Source organism: Humulus lupulus, chromosome 4 (genome assembly GCF_963169125.1).
Source record: "Humulus lupulus chromosome 4, drHumLupu1.1, whole genome shotgun sequence".
Lineage (NCBI taxonomy): Eukaryota > Viridiplantae > Streptophyta > Magnoliopsida > Rosales > Cannabaceae > Humulus > Humulus lupulus.
Genome location: NC_084796.1, coordinates 228933535 through 228953853, shown reverse-complemented (window position 1 = coordinate 228953853; position 20319 = coordinate 228933535). Strand labels below are relative to the sequence as shown.

Below are 20319 nucleotides of genomic sequence, written 5' to 3'. Positions count from 1 at the left end.
TTGCATTGCATTTTTGCGACAAATTCTAGAGAAAACATTTTCTTACTATCGTCAAACACTTACATTGCAACACATGAATGCATAAATGAGAAGTTGATTCATTAATGGTCTCAAATAGAAAATTACCATTTGAAAGACCACTTGCCTTGCTTATTAAGCTTCCAAGCCTAATAATTAAAGCAAAAATTCATAATTAGATCTAATTAGAACAATTTTTACCCAATATATACCAGTTTATCTTTTCACCATACTATTTGGTTTTATGTTCTTATAATTCAACATGTTATACATAGAGAGAGATCAAGAAACTGCATAAAAATAATGGATATATAAATATATCTATATATATATATATGTGTGTGTGTTAAGCCCTAATACCTACACAACTATTACGGGCTTGTTTGGCATGATTTCAAAGCTTTTGAAGAGGTTAACTCTATGTTTGGTAAGGGGAAAAGGGAGAGGAAAGAAAAATTTGGAGAGAAAAGTGAAAGGAAAGTTGTTTTTAAGAGTGTCTAGAAAGTTCTTTTAAATCTAAGAAAAGTTTTCTATTAATTACATTAGGGATAATTACATCCGGTACCGTAATTTAAAAAAAAATTCGCTTTTTACGGTAAACTAAAATAATTATACATTTTACGGTAAAATTTGTTCTTACGTGCCGTATAACACATCTATTCTCTCAAAATTTATTTGCGCCAAGACCAATCCTCAAACTAATATATTATCCATAAATAAATAGTGTCTATATATTTATAAAATAGCTATAACTAAATAATTTTTGTTTGCTAACGGGCTCCTTATAAACTTTAAAATAAATAATATATATTTATACATATATATGATAATATCCTACCTATCTTACTCTTTTTTTTTCCATCTTTTACACTACTGTTTTTTTTATGTCTTTTTCTATTCAGTCATTAGTTCATAGATACTTTTAGTATGATAATAATAATAATAATTACAAATAAATTTATTTTACTTATAAATATTTAAAATATAATTATTAATATTAAATAAATATTATACTTTATTAGTATAATACTTACATAAAATATTATATATTTAATCAATATAATCTATTTTTTTATTAATTGTTACAATTTAAAAAATATATATATATATATATATATATATATGTTCCTTGTTCAATGCAATTTAACATTTTTGTATATACTAATTATAATATTCTTTTAGTTACAAACTTAGTTTTATATATTTTTGTTACAAATAGGTTAACTAAATTTACAACTTACTTTTTGAAAATATTAGTCACAAATATAATTTTTTTAGTTATAAAATTAGTTATGTAAACCATTGTTACAAAATTAAAAAAAAATTAGCAAGGAATTATTCTATAAATGTTGTCTACAAAAATATAAAACTTGTGTTACAAATCTGTAAAACTTGGTTATATATTTATAAATATTGTTTACAAAAATGTTTTTATGTAATTGGTTTACGCATCTGTAAAAACATGTTACAGGTTTGTAACATGTAAATTCATAGTTGTCGTTGTCTGTAAAAGCTTGTTACATGTTTGTAACATGTAAGTTCTTATTTAGCATTTCTCTATCATATTGTTTAGCGTTGCTCAAGATCCAAACCAATCCAATTACCCCGAATCAATCCAATAATAAAAAATTGGATATTCAATTACAATTGGATTTGATTGAATTTGTAAACTTTTGGATATTCAATCATATTGTTTTAAGTTGTTTTATAACTATTAGGATTTTCGTAACTTTTGGTTACAATATTGTAACAATATGGAAAAGTAAATATTTTTCTGTAAACGTTGGTTACAATTTTGTAACTACACAGAAAAGTATTACTATAAACTTTATATAATTTAAATATTTTTACAAGGAAGAGTTACTAATATTATAACAATGAGTTATGAGGTCGTAAAAATAAGTTCCAAATTAATAACAACGAGTTTCCAATTTCGTAACAATTAATTATAAGTTTGTAACAATGAGTTATCAATTTGGTAACAATGAGTTAAGCTTGTAATGATGAATTACCAAATGATTACTAAAATGTTAATTATGATTAGATTAGTTGCTAACAATTTTGTAAACATGAGTTATTAATTATTTTAAAGGGTTATTGAAGTAATCACTAATAATTTTGTGACATGTGTTATAAATATATTGCTCAATTACAAGATTAATTACTATCAATTTTGTAAATTTAGGTTAGTAATACTTTCAAAATTTTATAGGATTTACTATCAACAATTATGTTATTGCTTTTTCATATTTTTGTAACTACTTATTTATAATTTGATTTTCCATTCACTTTGTTATATTTATTTTTTGTTACAACTTATTTCCATTTTAATGATTTTTTTAATTATTATCTTACAAAGTTTTTATTACTTTATATATAAGAAAATATTTATTATCATTAAATGGTTTTTTTTTAAAATATAACGAATTTCATAAAAAATTATTTAATTAATATATTTAAATTCATATCATTATATATTTACAATTTTTTTTATTAATGTTAGTAATTATATTTTATTGAAAATCAAAAATTCATTTCTTTGTTTTTATTTTGTGTAGCAAGTTTGGAGTATATAGCCGATTAATGTAGAATTATTTGTCAACTGAGTTACTTTTTCGGATTAACATCTACTGTGTATACAACTTTCTACCGTATATATGTAAATATTTTCATTAACCGTATTTTTTGAATTTTTTTCCCGTATTAAGGTATAGTTGTAAGTTTCCCTTAAATTTTTTATTTTATTCACATTCCCATAATAAATTTTCTATTTTATCTTTATTGCAATTAATAAAAATAAATAAATTTAAATTCTTTTTATTATTTGAAAAACTCTTTTCAAATATAATATACAAATGGTAACTAAAAAATCTTTACTTTTAGTGTTTTTTTCTTCTCCTGTCTAAAAGCAAAAGCAAAGTCTACGCCAAAATTATGCCATGCAATTGAAAAATTCATCTTTTCGGTTTCATTTTTGAAGAAATAGTGACTTTAGCATTCAAATAGACCTTAATGATCTCAGTAAAGCTCCAACTCCTATAGGAAAGTTTGCTAACATAGCCAAAGGTTCAAGTCTTCTAGAGGATAACGTTCAGAGGAGGCAAGTCTTGTGGTGAGATTCTTGGAAGGGAGGCAAATCTCTTCTAGTGCAGAGGAGAGGGGTAACGTTCTTCTCTCTCGTAACACCTTCGTATGGCACATAAAAATATTTACACATAATACGCATTTTTAAAACTTGAATATTCCTTTTTTTAACACAAGTTGTACAAATACAAAGTTACAAAGTGAAATCTCATTGCAAATTTGCAATAATTTTGAAAAGACAAGAAGCTTTAACCTTCGAGATTTCTAAGACTCATCACCTCAAGCTCGTTTTCTCTCTTTTTATGTAACACTATTCCAACACAAAAGTAAAAAAAAACAAATAATATTACAATAAAAAATCATCTCAATGAATAAAATTCATAGTAAAATTACAATGTTAACCTTTCATGTTTGTAAAAAAAATTGTTCAATAACTATGAAGATATTTGTGTATATTTATAAATAAAAAGGGACAATTATTTCAAATGAATGAATTAATTAGAAAAATAGATATTTGCAGCGAAATTTCCCATCCTTTTGTACGTGTAATAGATAAATACTCATGTTTTTTTGGCAAAATTACCTAAGCCTACTAAAAATGTGCTTTGTTATTACCCACTAACTAACGACATTGAGTTTGCCTTAAAAAGAACTTGTGTATTTATTTGTCACATATATAAAGGTTTGATTATTTATCTGTCACACTTATAAAATCTTCAGTAGTTTTGCCACCAATATTTATTTATATAAAAAAAATAGAGATTAAATATAGTAAAAATGAAGGTTATATTTACACCTCAAAATATTTAAATTGAATATTTACAATATTTCAAAATTTTATTTATTTTCATAACAATAAAAAAACACATAAAAAAATATTGAAAAAGTTATATAATATAAAAGTAAGTTTATAAATATATTAAAAATAAAAAAAATTATGTTATATAATTATATATGTATTATCATAAAAATGAATACAATTTCAAACTATGTATGTAATTGGAATGGTTTGTATTCGGAATCACTAGTAATCTAATTGATCTTTATTTGGATTACTAAATCAGAGTCAGAATAAGTTGTTTCCTTGACTTACGGGAATCGGAATCAAAATTAATATCAACATCAGCATCAGCATCAGCAGTATTCTCATTAATAAGTTTATTTTACTTTGGAATCAAAATAAATTGTTCATAAGTTACAAAGATACCCTTGATTAAATTGTAGATCTTTGTTAAGATATATTTTTTGATAAATATTATAATAAAAGATCAATGCTCAAATTTTTCATTTTGGATGACAAGCTTAACGTCATGAGGCAATGAGTAGTAACAAATTACATTTTTAGTAAACTTAGATAGTTTTGTTGCCAAAAAAAAAAACTTGAACATTTATTTGTCAAACTTACAAAAATTTGAGTAATTTTGCCGCAAATATCCTTTAAAAAAAATGTGTAGAAAGAAAAGATAAGGGTATTATTAGAAATATATCATTGTAAATGATGGCGAGGAGAAAATGCTCTCCAAAGATTTTCGCCAACTTTTTTGAGTTTGCTATTTCTTTTCTTAGTTTAGGTACTTTGATGACATATTTTCTCATTTGGTTATTGTTTGTCTTAGTGTTTTATAACATTGGATATTGTTTAGGCTATATTTCTATTTGTTTATTTGAATACTTTTTTGGGAATTTGCTCATTTGGTACCCTATGTTTTTGCAAAGTATCATTTTGATACTCTCTGTTTTCAATAATGCTCATACGGTACCCTGTATTTGAAAATTATACATATTTGATACCCTAGACTCAGATTTGATAGATAATTTTTTGTTGATATGATCAAACTGTCATCAATTATATGTAGTTAAGTAATTAAATTTAAATTTGGAACTTACATAATTGACAACAGTTTGATTAAATTGGTAATATTTTATTAATTAAATTTGAGTTTAAGGTACCAAATATGTACGATTTTAAAATACAGAGTATCATATGAGCATTATTGAAAACAGAGGGTATCAAAATGATACTTTGCAAAAATACAGGGTACCAAATAGTTACCTAGCCTACTTTTTTCATGTTTTTTATTTAGGTTATTGTTTTATGCATTTTTACGATTTTAGCTCTCATATCCTATAAAACTATAAGGGCTTTGCCATTCACATTCCCAATGCTCTCTTGCTCTCACTCTCTCTCTCACACATATTTTTTTTCTTCTTACTCATTTGTTTCCCTTTGTTATCAATTGATTGCTTAATGAAGAAGATGAGGATAAATGGATATGGATGCATGCCCTGTGAGTAAGGGTTTTCCCATGGGAGTGACAACGAAAAGTGTTGACATACGTTGACACAACCTACTCCAACACCATTTTGGCATAAATATGTCATTTTTTATGGGCACTTTCTCTTCTTACATTTTTTGTTAGCTTTATTGCATACTAGTAATAGATTATGATTGAATCAAGTAATGTCGATGGAAAAATCTACAATAATTTGGAATGATTGTTCACGAAGATTGAAAAACTTGTAGAACAAAGAAAAGAGGAATCTGGAAACCTTGGGATACTAGGGTTGTAACGGCTAAAGACATTCCGATGATCTAGTTAGTATGAATGCAATGTAAAATGGAAATAAAAAGAAGAAAAGTAAATAAATACTCCTGAGAGAGAGAGAGGGAGATGGTGAATTTTTAGCTATAGTACCAGTGTAATAGCCATAGTATTATTCTCTGCTAAGTTTGAGAGAGGTTCTTTTGTAAGCCACCCTGATGAGTTGTTGCTTTCTTAGTCGTGGCCCCTAAAGAAGGGGTTTTTCCCTCATTTTCAAAAGGAAGACTACTACTTGCCAAGACCAACTGAGGACTGATCGCCTTTACCAACTGTCATGTTGGGTATAACCCACATTATCGAGCCTTCACATATGAGCAACAACTTAAATTGCATGGCCCAATGTCTACAGTGGCTATGCCATGATGTGTATGGACTTGTGAATGCCTGGTTTGCTTAGTTGATTTGTTTGACCTTTACGAACTTCCTTGGGCATGTTTCGTTATTGAGCTTCTGTATTGGGCCTAAGCCTAGTTTTGGCCATTACAAGTACTATGTCGTGTTTTTTCAGATCTTGGCATACTTGTATCCTATTGCCACTCTGAAACTAAAAGATATGGTAACTAATTGTCTTTTTTTTTCTAGATATTGGCAAATTAGTAATAGTTACCACTTTAAAATTGAAAAACTAGTAATCAATTATTATGTTGTGTTTTTCAGATTTTGGCTAATTAGTTACTATTATAAAAATTGAAGAAAACTTGTTACTAGTTACTATGTTGTGTTTTTCATATTTTGATAGACTAATACCAGTTACCCCTCTAAAATTGACAAACTAGTAACCAGTTACTATGTTTTCAGATTTCGGCAAACTAGTAACCAATTACTACCTTGAAACATCTTTTAAAAAAACTAGTAACTAATAACTAAGTTTTTAATATTTTTGAGTAACGGTAACTACCAGTTACTAAATCTAGATAGATCTATCGATGTCTCTCCCTTCCCTTTCTTTCTCTCATCCCTCCTCTGGAGTGGATTTTCGTAAACATTTTTTTTTTGTTATAATCAAACACTTGTATTGTAACATATGAATACATTAAGGTTTCGTAAACATTTTTTTTTTGTTATCATCAAACACTTGTATTGTAACATATGAATACATTAAGGTTTTATTTTATCTGCAGTCTTCATTTTTTACACTTTGTAATACTTATGTCCTAAAAGTTGATTTTGTATTAGTTAGGTCCCCAACTTTTTCAAATCGTATCATTTAGGTCCCTAAATGTTATTTTTATTTCTTTTTTCTTTTAAACTACATAAAAAAAATACAAAATAAATAGTAAATCATTCTTAAAATATTTGGACATTTAATTTATGACAATAACAAACTTAACATGAAAAAAAATATTTTCATGACATTTTTAAAAATACATAATATTTTTTTGAATTAAATTAATGTTTCATTTAAAAAATATTATTACCTACATTGTTGTTTTATACTTAATACTAATAAACATATTATCTCGATTATCTTGATATTATCAATTTTTATTATGTTTATGCTTGTTTATTTCATAATTTTTTTTAAAAAAATAATAGTGCACATAAAGTTATTTATGTGCATATATATATATATGATTTGTTATAAGCTGCATTATATAAAATGATTACAAAATAAAAATAAATATGTACATGATAAATATTGATAATCTTATGATAGTTCAGTTATTAATATTAAAAAATATACGTACAAAATTTTTTTTAATGAAAAATTAATTTAATTTGTAAAATTATTAAATATATTTAAAAATGTCATGAAAATTAAAAATAAAAATTCAATGTCATGTTTGATATTTTAAAAAATTAAGTGGTCTGATTCTTTTAAGATTGATTCACCTATTTTATATTTTATTTATGTATGTTGAAAGAAAAAATAATAATAATAATATTTATGGACCTAAATAATACCATTTAAAAAAGTTGGGGGCCTAACTGATACAAAATCAACTTTCGGGACATAAATATTACATAGTGTAAAGAATAAGGATTACAACTGCAAAAAACTCATACATTAATGAAAAGTTGATTCTTTAATGGTCTCAAATAGAAAACTACCATTTGAAAGACCACTTGAATAGCTTATTAAGCTTCAAACCCTAATAAAATAAGTAAAATTTCTTAATAAGATTTAATTCAGTTTGTCTTTTTATTGTGATAGTTGGTTTCATGTGCTTTGTAATATAACATATATTTATATATAGAGAGAGAGAAAATCAAGAAGTTGCATAAAACAATGGATTTATATTTTTCTCTTCTTTTCTTTAAACTCTTTTCATTGAGACATTGTGGATTTGGATTCTCCATTAAACGCACCATTTGTTAAGCTTTGGTATCCACAAATTAGTATGGGATTGTTTGGCATGACTTTCAAAGTTCTTCCAGAAACCTAAAATTGTTTATGAGAGTGTCTTGATAAACTTTCAAAAATATTTTATAATGTATGTTTAAAAACTCTTAATTTATAAGGAAGTAAATATCTACCTACTTCTCCATAATGTTCTTTTAAAAAATAAGAAAAAAATTTATCAATAAAATTTTATATTTTATTTATATTCCAATGATATATTTCATATTTTATCTTTATTGCAATTAATTTCCTATTTTATTTATATTCCAATGATAGATTTCTTATTTTATCTTTATTGCAAATAATAAGAATAAATGAGTTAAAATATTTTTTAATTATTTGAAAAACTCTTTTAAATTATAATATACAAACGGTAACCAAAATAACGTTTTCATTTGTTTCTCTTATTCTATAGTCTAAAAATAAAAACAAAAGCTGCGGCAAAACTATGTTATGTATAAGTAACAATTTTATTTGCGAAAAAATGGCAACTTTGGCATTCAAATTGACCTCGAAGCGAATGTCGATTAGATCATCATCCTCAACTTCAGTAGACGACTCAACATTTTTGAATTGGAACTTGGTTCACTACCATTCTTGGAGACTTAGTTGATTCTCTCACCAACTTCAGACATTGGCGAGCGATGATGTCAATGAATCTCCAACTCCTAGAGGAAAGTTCGTTAACATAGTCAGAGGTTTAGGTATTTTAGAAGTCAACCCTTCATGACCTTTCTTTTAAGTTCTTTGACTCAAGAGATAAGGGCTGCTTTAGTTTGAGTTCATTGTGGCGAGTGACTTTAGGAGAAAATAATAGGGAAGAAGGAACATGGAGAGAGAATCGAGAAAAATCAGTATTGTGATCAACTTTATTTGATTCTATTTTCAGTAAGGACTAATAGGGAAATATATAGAGAGAAAATGTATGAGTGAATGAATATCAATCTATGTTAACTTAGAGCTGAAGCTCTATACATATATGTATCGATCTAAGCTAGTAAGGAAACATATTAGTAACAAACTACAGTTGTACAGTAACTAATCCACAACTAAGTGTAACTAATCTATAACTGACTAACAGATTCTCTAACACACCCCTCAAACTTAGTGTGGATAATGAAGCCACTCTAAGTTTGTCCCGTAAAAATACAAATATGGTGCTAGACAATGGTTTAGTCAGAATATCAACAGTCTGATCGTGTGCTGATGTGTGCTTGACAAAGAGCTGCTTGTTGAGAATACGCTCACGAACAAAGTACAAATCTAACTCAATGTGTTTGGTCCTTGAGTGAAGCACTGGATTGGTAGACATGAGTGAGGACAGTGCTTTGATTATCACGCCATATAGTCGGAGGATGCATTTGAGGAAGCTGGAGTTCAGACAAGAGTGACTGAATTCATACAACTTCAGTTGTAGCATTAGTGAGACTTCAATATTCGGCTTCCATACTCGAACGGGAAATAGTGCGTTGCTTTTTGGACGCCCATGGGACCAGATTGGAACCAAGACACACACAGAAACCTGAGGTAGAACGTCTGTCATCCGGATCCAAAGCCTACTTCGCATCACAAAATCCTGTCAAGCTAAGATCTGAACAACTTTGTAGATGTATCTCAAAGTCCAAAGTCCCTTTAAGATACCTCACAATTTTATTTACTACCTTCCAATGAGTCTCAAGAGGTGTCTGCACGAGATTTTAGGGTGAGTTATGGTAGCATACTGAAGCGCACCCACAAGACTCCTATAAAATAGTGGCTCAAGAATAGGATCACAGTCAAAGGCAGATAATTTTTCACCACTAGTGATTAGTGGTGAAAAATGCACATTTTTTTATTTTAGTTGTCAAAATAAATTAAGTTTTAATTAATATTTTCATGGAATTAATGTGATATATTCTTACATTGGAAATATGTGATTTTAATTTAATTTATTTATATTTTGCAGAAAATAAAATGTATTTTGGCACTTGGAAACAAAGAAAAAAAAGAAAGCAAAAATGAAAGAATTAGAACTGAAAATATAGTGAAGAAAATGACATTTTTGAAGAATTGAAGGCCCAAACCGAAGGCCCAACCTCCTCCTTGCCCTTCTCCCCAGCGCGCCACTTGGTGCACTCCAGGCCTGCCACGCATCCCAGCACCTCCTTCAGCCATGCATTCAAGCTCCCTCAGCCTCCTTCAATGAGACCCTCCAACCCGGGCCCAACGCATTTGAACGCCCAGCACCCCAAATGAAGGCCCAACTCTTCCATGACCCAACCAACCATTTTCCTTCAGCAACCTACCTACGTGGCACATTTTCATTGGCTGGAAATGGGTCAAAACCCACTTCTGCCACCAGCCACCTTCAACCCATATTTTGTGGGTATTGGGCCTTGCAAAATTGATATTTTATGCTTTAAAGCTCATCTTTTTTTGTGTTTTAGAAAAAGAGCATTTTGACCATACACCAAAATAACTAGGTTAATATTAATAATAAGATTTGATTTTTCAAAATCATATTTTATTATTAATATTTCAGATTTATTTTGTAAACCTCATTTTGTTGTTTAATTTCTTTTGTCATTTTTCCCCTCTATAAATAGGGACCCCTTCTTCACACTCAGAAGGTAATTTTTAGAGAAAAGAAACTATAGCAAAATTTCTACTTATTTTCTTCTCATATTTTCTTCTTATAATTTTGTGAGAATCATGAGCATAATGACCTAATTTTCCTAGGAAGGTTAGGGATAATTCCATATGCTAGTGATGTTATTTGGCTACTTTGATTTACTATGTTCTTAATGTAATATATTTGAGTTATTTATGTTCTTTCATCTCCATCTCTATTTTGTTATTTACTTATGCTAATAGTATATAGGATTAGTCATGCTCTTTCTATGTGCTTCCAATTAGTAAAAGTAATATTGATACATAATTTATGTCTAATCTTTTATTGCATTATTGCCCTTGGGTATTTTGTCATTTTTAGATTTTTCATAAGATTAACATTGTGCTTTTAAAGTAAAGAACTTGATAACTCAAATAGACTTTTGTTAGAAAAAATATGGACTTTAATGTTAGATTTTCCAAGTAAATGTTGGGATGTGAACTATTTACTTATGCATTTTTGTAAATCAAGTAACTAAGTAACTAAACAAGCATATGGATGATTCTTGAAACCTTTCTATTTCTCAAACTCTTGATTACCCTTACTTTTACTTTACTTATCTCATTTTATCACTTTATCAAAAAGACAATACCAAAATATCAAACCTCTTTTCACTTACAATTTTATTTATTTCTTCTTACTAACTTTTTATGTTATTTTCTACTAATTTTTTAATTTTAGGTTACCTACTTGTGGATCGACCTCCCGATTATACTGCAACCACTGCTTAGTGATTGTCACGATTTGGGCGTTAAACAACCAGTCATAGGTGTGGGAAGAGAGTTGGCAAATTGCATCTTTGCTCGACATAAAAGGTCTGTAATGTACTTCTTTTGACACAAGTGAAGGTCATCAATTACGTGATTAACTTGAATGCCAAGGAAGTAATCAATAACACCAAGATCCTTTAGATTAAATGTATGATGGAGGCTGGTGATGAGTGAAGAAATAGCCTCACAATATGTCCATGTAACTAAGATATCATCCACATAGACTAATACAAAAGAAGTATGTTGAGGAGTTGTTCTTATGAACAAGGACTGTTCAGCTCGAGAGCATGTGAAGCCTAAAGTGAACAAGGCATCCGGAGTTTCTCAAACCTAGCTCGAGAAGCTTGTCGCAAACCATATAGAGCCTTATGAAGCCTACAAACCATAGTAAGAGACTTGTCATCAAAAAAGTCAGGAGGTTGAGACATGAAAACCTCTTCATTTAGCTCACCATTCAGGAAAGCATTGTTCACAACAAGCTGTTGTATAGACCAACCATTAAAGAGAGCTATAGTGAGTATAATTCTTATGGTTGTAGGCTTAACATCAGGGCTGAATCTATCTGTAAAATCAAAACCAAATTGTTGAAGAAAGTCTTTAGCAGCCAGCCAAGCCTTATGCTTCAAAACAATGCCATTTGAATTCTCTTTAAGTTTAAAAACTCATTTACACCCAATAGCTTTTCTACCTTGAGGGAAAAGGACGAATGACCAAGTACCATTCTTTTTAAGAGCATCTATCTCAGATTGCATAAAAAATTTCCAATCAACATTCTGCAAAGCCTTCGCTAAAGTTAGTGGTTCTTTAGATGCAATAAAGACTTTGGGTTTGTATACACAAGCTTTAGCTTGAGTAACCATATGGTGATTATTAGCAGGTGTAGTTGGTAAATCAATGGAAGGATAGACAGTGGAAAGGGACGGAGGATGAATAGAGGGGAGAGAAGTGGATGGAGTAGATGCAAGTGAAGGAGATGGAGACACAACATGAATAGATGAGTTAGGTGTAGTAGAAGAAGAGGAATGAGAGACACGAGTGGAAAAGGATGAGGAAACATGATGGTGAGGCGACTGTAGAGATGGAGACGAAACATGAGAGGGAAGAGGGGACGAAGACACAGGGGAAGAAGGGAAGGAAACTAGTGGAATTTCAAGCAGAGAGTGAATAAGAATTAGAACATGACTGAAACATAGAAGGACAAACAAAAGGAGGGGCTGTGAAAAAGGGTAGGAAAACTCATTTAAAAGAACATCCCTAGATATGTAAATTCTCCCTGTAGGTGATAAGAATTTATATCCTTTGTGCTTTAGACTATAGCCCAAAAAGTTACACTTGACAGACCTAAACTCAAGTTTGTGTTTGTTGTTAGGTTTGGTATTCAGAAAACATGCACAACCAAATACCCTTAATTGGCTATAATCAGGGTCTCTATGAAAAAGGAGCTCAAGAGGAGAAAGATTATGTGTAATTGGGGAGGGTAGCCTATTTATGAGGAAGGCAAAGGCTCTAACTGCTTCATCCCAATTATTGTAATGGCATGGAAGCATGAGCAATAAGGGTGAGGGTTGTCTCTATTAAGTGATGATGTTTCCTTTCAGCTACACCATTTTGTTGGTGAGTTGTGGGACACGAAACTCTATGGTGTATACCATGTTTTAAAAGAAAGGAGGTAAAAGCTTGATATTCCCCTCCCCAATCAGCCTGAATTTCCTTAATGGAACACTCAAACTCTTTTTCAACTTGTGTTTTAAAGTTAACAAAAGTTTGTAAAGCTTCAAATTTTGTTTTTAATAGAAAAACCTGAGCGTGACAATAGTAGGAGTCAATAAAATGCATATAATATTTGTATCCATTTGAAAAAGGTGTGAGAGAAGGACCCCAAAGATCCAAATGAATGAGTTGTAAAGGCTTAGTATATTGCGTATCAGAATATGGAAAAGGAAACTTATGGATTTTTCCTTTACAATAAGCATCACAAAAATCAGTGAAACTTTTATTATTACCATGGACATTACAAAGAGACATAATAGTTTTGACAACTTTGGCAGAAGGATGTCCCAATCTGCTATGCCACAAAGAAAACCTACTAGAATTAGGTGTAGTATAGGAGCTCATTTGAGCATTATTGATTGAATAATGACTCAGAGGACTAGACACTTGAATTGAGTAAGGTGGATGCAAGAACTTCATAGTAGACGGTTTACTGACATAGAGACCTTGTTTAAGATGTTCTTCCATGAGTATTTCCTTGGTGACTTGATCTTTGACAACACAATGGTTAGGATAGAATTTGAAATAGGCATTATTATCTATGGTAAACTAAGAAACACTAATTAGATTTTTGGTTATATGAGGGGCATGTAGCATTTAGTCAAGAGTGAGAGTTTTTTAGGAAGAAGGTGCTTGGAAGAAAGACTTACCAACATTTTGGATTTGGAGACCTGCACCATCACCCATATGAATTTTCTCAGAGCCAAAATATGGTTCCTTGTGAGTGAAGATGTTCTCATCAGAAGTGCAATGGCTTGTCACTCCAGAATCTGAATACCAAGCGGGATTAAGTACAGTGTTTGCTAAAGCAATATTAGCAGAATGCTTGTCAACATTGGCAGCTCCTACTCCTGGAAACTCAATGTTAAACCTTTGATAGCAACGGGAAGCCTGATGTCCTAGCTTAGAGCACAATTGATAAACTGGTCTGGTGCTTAGAGTAGGACTAAAAGGTGCAGAAAACTTCTTGCAAAACCAGAGTTACCACCATTAGGAGCCGAGAATCCACCACGAGAATTAACAACAAAAAGATTCCATAAATTGTGTCCACCACGTCCAGGATATGAGGACGAAGGAAAGGTAGATCTGTTGTCAGAAGTACCAAAAAAATTGGGGGGAAAATTGCTCCGCCCACGAGGACCATGATTAGTAGCAAGATTGACGGAATCGAGCTCTTTAGAGTGACTGTCCATTCCATGATCTTGAGAGAGAAGTAGAGATTCAATCTCAGAAACTGAATATGGTCGATTCCTAGAATTAATTGAGATAACAAAAGTATCATACTCGGGAGGCAATCCCTTAAAGATTACAGCAATGTGTTCTTTCACAGTGATAATATGACTGACAAAACCAAGTCGATCAACAATAGATTTGATGCACAACAGATAGATAGAGAACCTTTCTTAATATTCTATAATTGATTATGAAATTGATCAATTTTAGCTGAGGTTTGTGTAGCGAAATATACCTCATGAGTTTTCCAGACCTGAGTGGAGGTTTCACTGCCAACAACTCTAGTTAGCACTCTTTCGGTCACAGAGGACAAAAGCCATGAGTTCAACAACTGATCTTGTTGCTCCCATTGACCGAAAAGAGGATTGATTGTGCCAGAAACTTGATCGATCTCTGTAAGAAATTTCTGTGGTAGTCATAGAGTTGATGACCTTTGATGGCAGAGAACACGTGACGTCGCTAGAGAAGGAAATTATTGTTATCGAGCTTCACTGAAATTTTGTGAGAAAAAACCACTGGAGAAAAGGAAGAAGACGAAGAGGCAGACAGCGATGCACCATTGGTCGACGTCGGAGAATCAGTTGCAACTGCCATTGAAAAAATGAGAACAAGCAATTGAACAAAGAAGAAGAAGAATCAAGGAAAACCAAGTGGAATCAAGAAGTGGATCACACAGTCTCTGATACCATAGTAGGGAAATATAGAGAGAAAAAAAATATATGAGTGAATGAATATCAATCTATGTTAACTTAGAGCTAAAGCTCTCTCTCTATATGTATGTACAAATCTAAGCTAGTAAGGAAAACAAATTAGTAACACACCACAGTTGTACAATAACTAATTCACAACTAAGTATAACTAATCTATAATTGACTAACAGATTCTCTAATAAGGACAACCTGAAAAGCATTATTATTTATTTATTTATTTTGGTTTTCGTATGGAAAATGGGAATTAAAATCCCATAAAATTGGTTAAGTTGTTAACTTAATTATTGTTTAAATTTTTAAATCCCTAAATATATATATCAAATTTTTGTGTAAATATGAAAATTTCCAAAATTTTATTTTAATAAAAAATAAAATTCGGCAAGAAAATTCCACCCTTGGTTTGAATGAAAATTAAAATTCACAAAATAAACTTTGTATTTTTTTTAAATGGTCCACAAATAAAAAATGAGCATATTTCAGTATGAAATCAAATTAGGTGGTTCATTTGTTTCGGAGCTTAGGATTGTTCTTTAGGAATTTAAATCTAAATTTAAAATATTGTTGTAAAAATGTTATATAACCTCATAAAATTAAAAAAGAAATTACGAGTATTACACATATTTTTCGAGTAATTAAGCACATGCGACTACTTCTCCAACATGTGTCGAGTCCAGATACTTGACGAATAACTAGTCAACGAGAAGCAAATGAAACTCAAAGGATCTTTAAGGGTCTTGAGACCTTCGATCGCGAAGAGAATTCTAAGGGACGAAGTCTGACTAAGATATATGCTTCTCAAAAACCTCAAAAACCTCATGCACCCAGCGAGAAGAATGTAACCATGTGTCTGCATGAGAGACGTGAGGACCACCTTAGCATGTGTGCCCACCTACTTCTGACATAAGTGGTCGTTGCCTTGGAATGTGGGTGCCCCCTTCGTATAGCCAAACAAATGGAATGTCAGTAGATCGAGAGCGTCTTTGGGAACAGGTACGTGCTGCCTGACATTGTCGCCACTCTTCCAAGACATGGTCATACAACGTACAACCAGAAGCCTCCGAGGAGCTGCTTGGAAGGGGGAGAGCAGGCTACTTGCGTGGTAAACAAGCTAGACCCAACCCATGGGCCATACTTATGTATTTTATGTTCTAAGGCCATCTCCAACCATAACTTCATTTTAAATCAACTTTATCTTCATTTTTCACTTTAATTTACTATTTCATCTCCAATCTCTACTTCAAATTTCACTTCAAAATAATATTCTTATTTTCTTTTTAATCATCAATAAATAATTTAGGTAATTAATAAATATTAATTTTATACATTAATATTAATATATATAATTAAGTAATAATAATTTTATATCAAGTAAAAAAAATATTAATGGACTTAACTCAAATTGCTACATTATGAAAATTAAACATTATATATTTTTTTTAAAAAATTGTTGTTGTTATTGTTTAATTATGGTTATTTTAATTTCGTATTTTGTAATTTTAAATTTTATAAGTTATTGGTTTTTTATTTTTGTTATGTATACTTTTATTTATTTAATTTATTAGTATAATATTAATCTAATTTATTACTATAATATAAATCTAAAAATAAAATATAAAACATATTTATAATTATAAAATTAAATAATTAAAATATATAATATTATATAAAAGGATATATATGTATTTAAACAAAACTATTAAATGTATTTTAGGTATTATTTTGTTGCCTTTATATGAATAATGCTGACTATATTATTAAAGGTGTATAGTGTAATTCTTTAAAATAAAGATAAAAATAAAATTGGGTTGGAGATGATTTTTGTATGATTTTGATCTTTAAAATAAAGAAATTAGGGTTTTGAAGTCAAGATTGGAGATGTTCTAATTTACTATAATCACAATAGGTTACTTTTTAAATTGCTATTTTACTTGCAATAAGTTTTAATTATCGAGTCTTAATCCCTCCAATTGTCTATACATAGGGTTGAGATTTCATTGTAACAGTAAACCAACTTGTTCATGCGAAATCGCTGCCAAATTGCAATCTCAAAGAGAATTCAAATCAGTGCAAGCTCTTAAGTCAATACAACTAATTCATAAACTATGCTTAATTAATGAGCTGAACCATATGAAAAGTCATTTATTTCTAATTCTTCATTTCTTGTTGTAGACAAAATATCGAGCCAACAACGAAAATTGTAAAATTGAACAAATAAAATAAAATTAAGTACTATATATTTGTCATGTATCCCTATTGTTGCAGTATATATTTATATATAGGAACAGTTTTTTTTTTAATAAAGTTGGATCGAAATGCAATCAGAGTCTACGACAAATCTTTTTGGTGAGTTTTGCATAATTGCATATAGTGATAGTCATGAATGAGAAAGGGACTCAGATTAATTGTCACATGCGTGGCATGGGCTTAACCACGTGCAGTGAAATTTCCGTGAAAACCAACTAGTCGTGTGGGTGGGCCTTTGTTTTAATCTTGTATCGTTTTAATGGCTCTTCACCTAACATTTCCCCAATTTGCCACCTAAAAAGAAAGTGAGACCCCACTAGTGCTTTTCAATATCACATTATATGGGATCATATCTAGTTTAACAGTGATAATGATATTGGTATTATTATTTCGTAACTAATAACCAACTGGTAATACAACTTATGTAAGATTTACATTATTTTGAAGAAAAAAAAATACTAAATAGTACTTTTAGCTCAAATTTAGTCAACAATAAACCTAAAATTATTTAAGTTTTTATTGCAGATCTTTGTGTCCATCTGAGATTGTAGAAAGAAAAAAAAAGTCCATCCTATTAAATTAAGAATGCATATTTTACTGATATATAAAAGAGAAGATCTCAGTTGTAATTGTTGAAAACCAAAAGTTGACATTCATACTAAATTAAATTTGGAGAGTCCAAAATTATATAAACTCCTATACAAAATTTGTGGTAAGGCTATTCTTGTATTGGGCATTCAGCATAGCACCAAGCTGAGGTTGCTTGAAAGCTTTGGTAACTTTCCTCTCAAAATATTAACTCAATAATACAAAGGGGGTAAGTCACATGTGGTGCTCTTTTAGGTCTTAGAAGAGTTTAATGGTATTCATGTCAATTGCTTGCCCTAGTATCTTAGCTGTACACTAGAGTGAGGCTCTAAATGAGGTTGTAGTGGGGTAAGTCAAAACCCTATTATTAAACATGAAGATAATTCAAATGGAGCTCATGCTATTGCTACCCCCAAGCCCAACCGAGTAAAGTGGATAATTGACTATCTATGTTGTTAAGTATCTACTTTCTCATGTCTCACATATATTAAACTTAAAACATAAACTTTTTTAATTAAAAAAAGAAAAAGAAAAACATAATATGCTTGTTTGGTTTTTATGTTTGTTATTGTCGCTTAGTACCTAGAGACATAGACAAAAAAACAAACAAAAAAGGTTCATTGAATATGCTATCCCAAAAGTTTGGAGATGTAAATTTACATGTAATGTATGGAGTGAAAAAACATTGAAATAAAATGGAGATCAAATGTCAATATAGAATAGTGATTTTTTAACCAATTAAGCAAAGGTAATTATATATAAATAAAATAAATAAAAATTAATTAGTCAGAATTCTTACAAGCACAAATCAAGAGTGAAAATTCAGCTCCTTCTTGATCCTTCTTCTGCTCCAAAATGGTCTCTTCTAACCAGAGTCTGGTATGCAAACCACTTCTTGTCCTGAACATGAAAACGGCACAACCCGACGTCGTATTGAAAAACCAGTCATGAACATCCCACATCAAGTCCACCACTAAACCATCCAAGAATATTGCTTGGTTCCCACGAAAATTCCACCTCAATCTCTTTACCTGGAAAATGGTTTTTCTATCTATACAAACAGATAAAACAGGGTCAACTTTAAACCCTTTTCTCTTTTTTTCTTCTTCTTCGTGATAATCATGATCACCATCTTTTTCTTTACCACACTTCACTACAATCTCATGAGTCATTCCATTATCAGAAAACTGAGCCTTGGTTGAATAAACACAGTAATGGCCAGAAAACCTCTCACTCCTAGAAACCAATGAAGATTTTCCCCTTGTAACTCCAGCTTTCACCATGACCATTTCATCAATATTGTCTTGTTTGTCTCCGAGGATTAGGACCAGTTCTGACTCGACCAAAACGACGACGTAAAACCCATGAATTGGCTCTGGTCCAACTCCATATTTAGCTTCAGAAATATCCCAGAAAACTTCAATCTTGAAACCACTAGATCGAAACGTTTCGCTACCTTTGTTCTTCCTCAGTCGCTTGAACTCGGAGTGTTTCAACTCTTGGCCTACTCTTATCCCTGGTGTCAGGTTGCTAAACCAGGTTAGAGTAATCAAAACCTGTGTTTGGTTTGAGAGCTTGGCTTTGTATATGCATGTGACTTCGTTTGGGATTGAAGAGTGGTTTAGTTTTGGATTGAGATAAGCCAAGTTTGATGAGCCTGAGCAATATGAATCTGATACCTTAGTGGCATGTTCGCTGTAACAAGTTGCTATGTTCCTCATTCTCAATGAAAATAAATAAATAAAAATTACAAGGAAAAGAAACCCTAATAAACAGAGGAGCAAAAACAGAGGATTTTTATATACAGTATATAGGAAGAGAAGGCGTTGTGATTTTCTTTCTCTTACCTGTAGAGGAAGAAAACTTGGAGATTGAAGGAGACAAAAGAAGAAGGCTACTTATTATTATTGTTTATTATAATTTCTATGGTTTTCATCCATGTGGGGGTGTCCCTCTATTTCACAATATTATTAGTGTAAAATATGAAACTAGTAAAGACAAAATTAAGAAAGAAAGAAATGAAATCCATGTTTGGATATTTCTAAACCAACCTATACAAATAGAGAAATGCTAAGGGCACTAATTGGTGCTCAAAACCATACAAAAGTGTCACACTTTTATTGGTGCAATTTAAAATTGCAACCCACACAATTTGAATTTATAATTAATATAAAGTATCGCTAACGAATTGTATAAGGTTATCTTAAGTGTTGATATTTAACACCTTAAAATATCAATCACGACATGAAGTGGCACCCTAGGGTTAGTTAGTAATACCTCGTAATACTTATTTAATTCAAATATA

General features: G+C 30.4%; 1 protein-coding gene across 1 annotated transcript; it reads right to left on the bottom strand.

Moving 5' to 3' along the window:
- Positions 1-18611: 18611 nt before the first annotated feature.
- LOC133831291 (uncharacterized) lies at positions 18612-20034 on the bottom strand. The gene has a single exon (XM_062261539.1). The coding sequence runs from the start codon at positions 19733-19735 to the stop codon at positions 18797-18799; it is 939 nt and encodes a 312-aa protein (XP_062117523.1). The 5' UTR covers positions 19736-20034; the 3' UTR covers positions 18612-18796.
- Between the last annotated feature and the right edge of the window lie 285 nt (positions 20035-20319).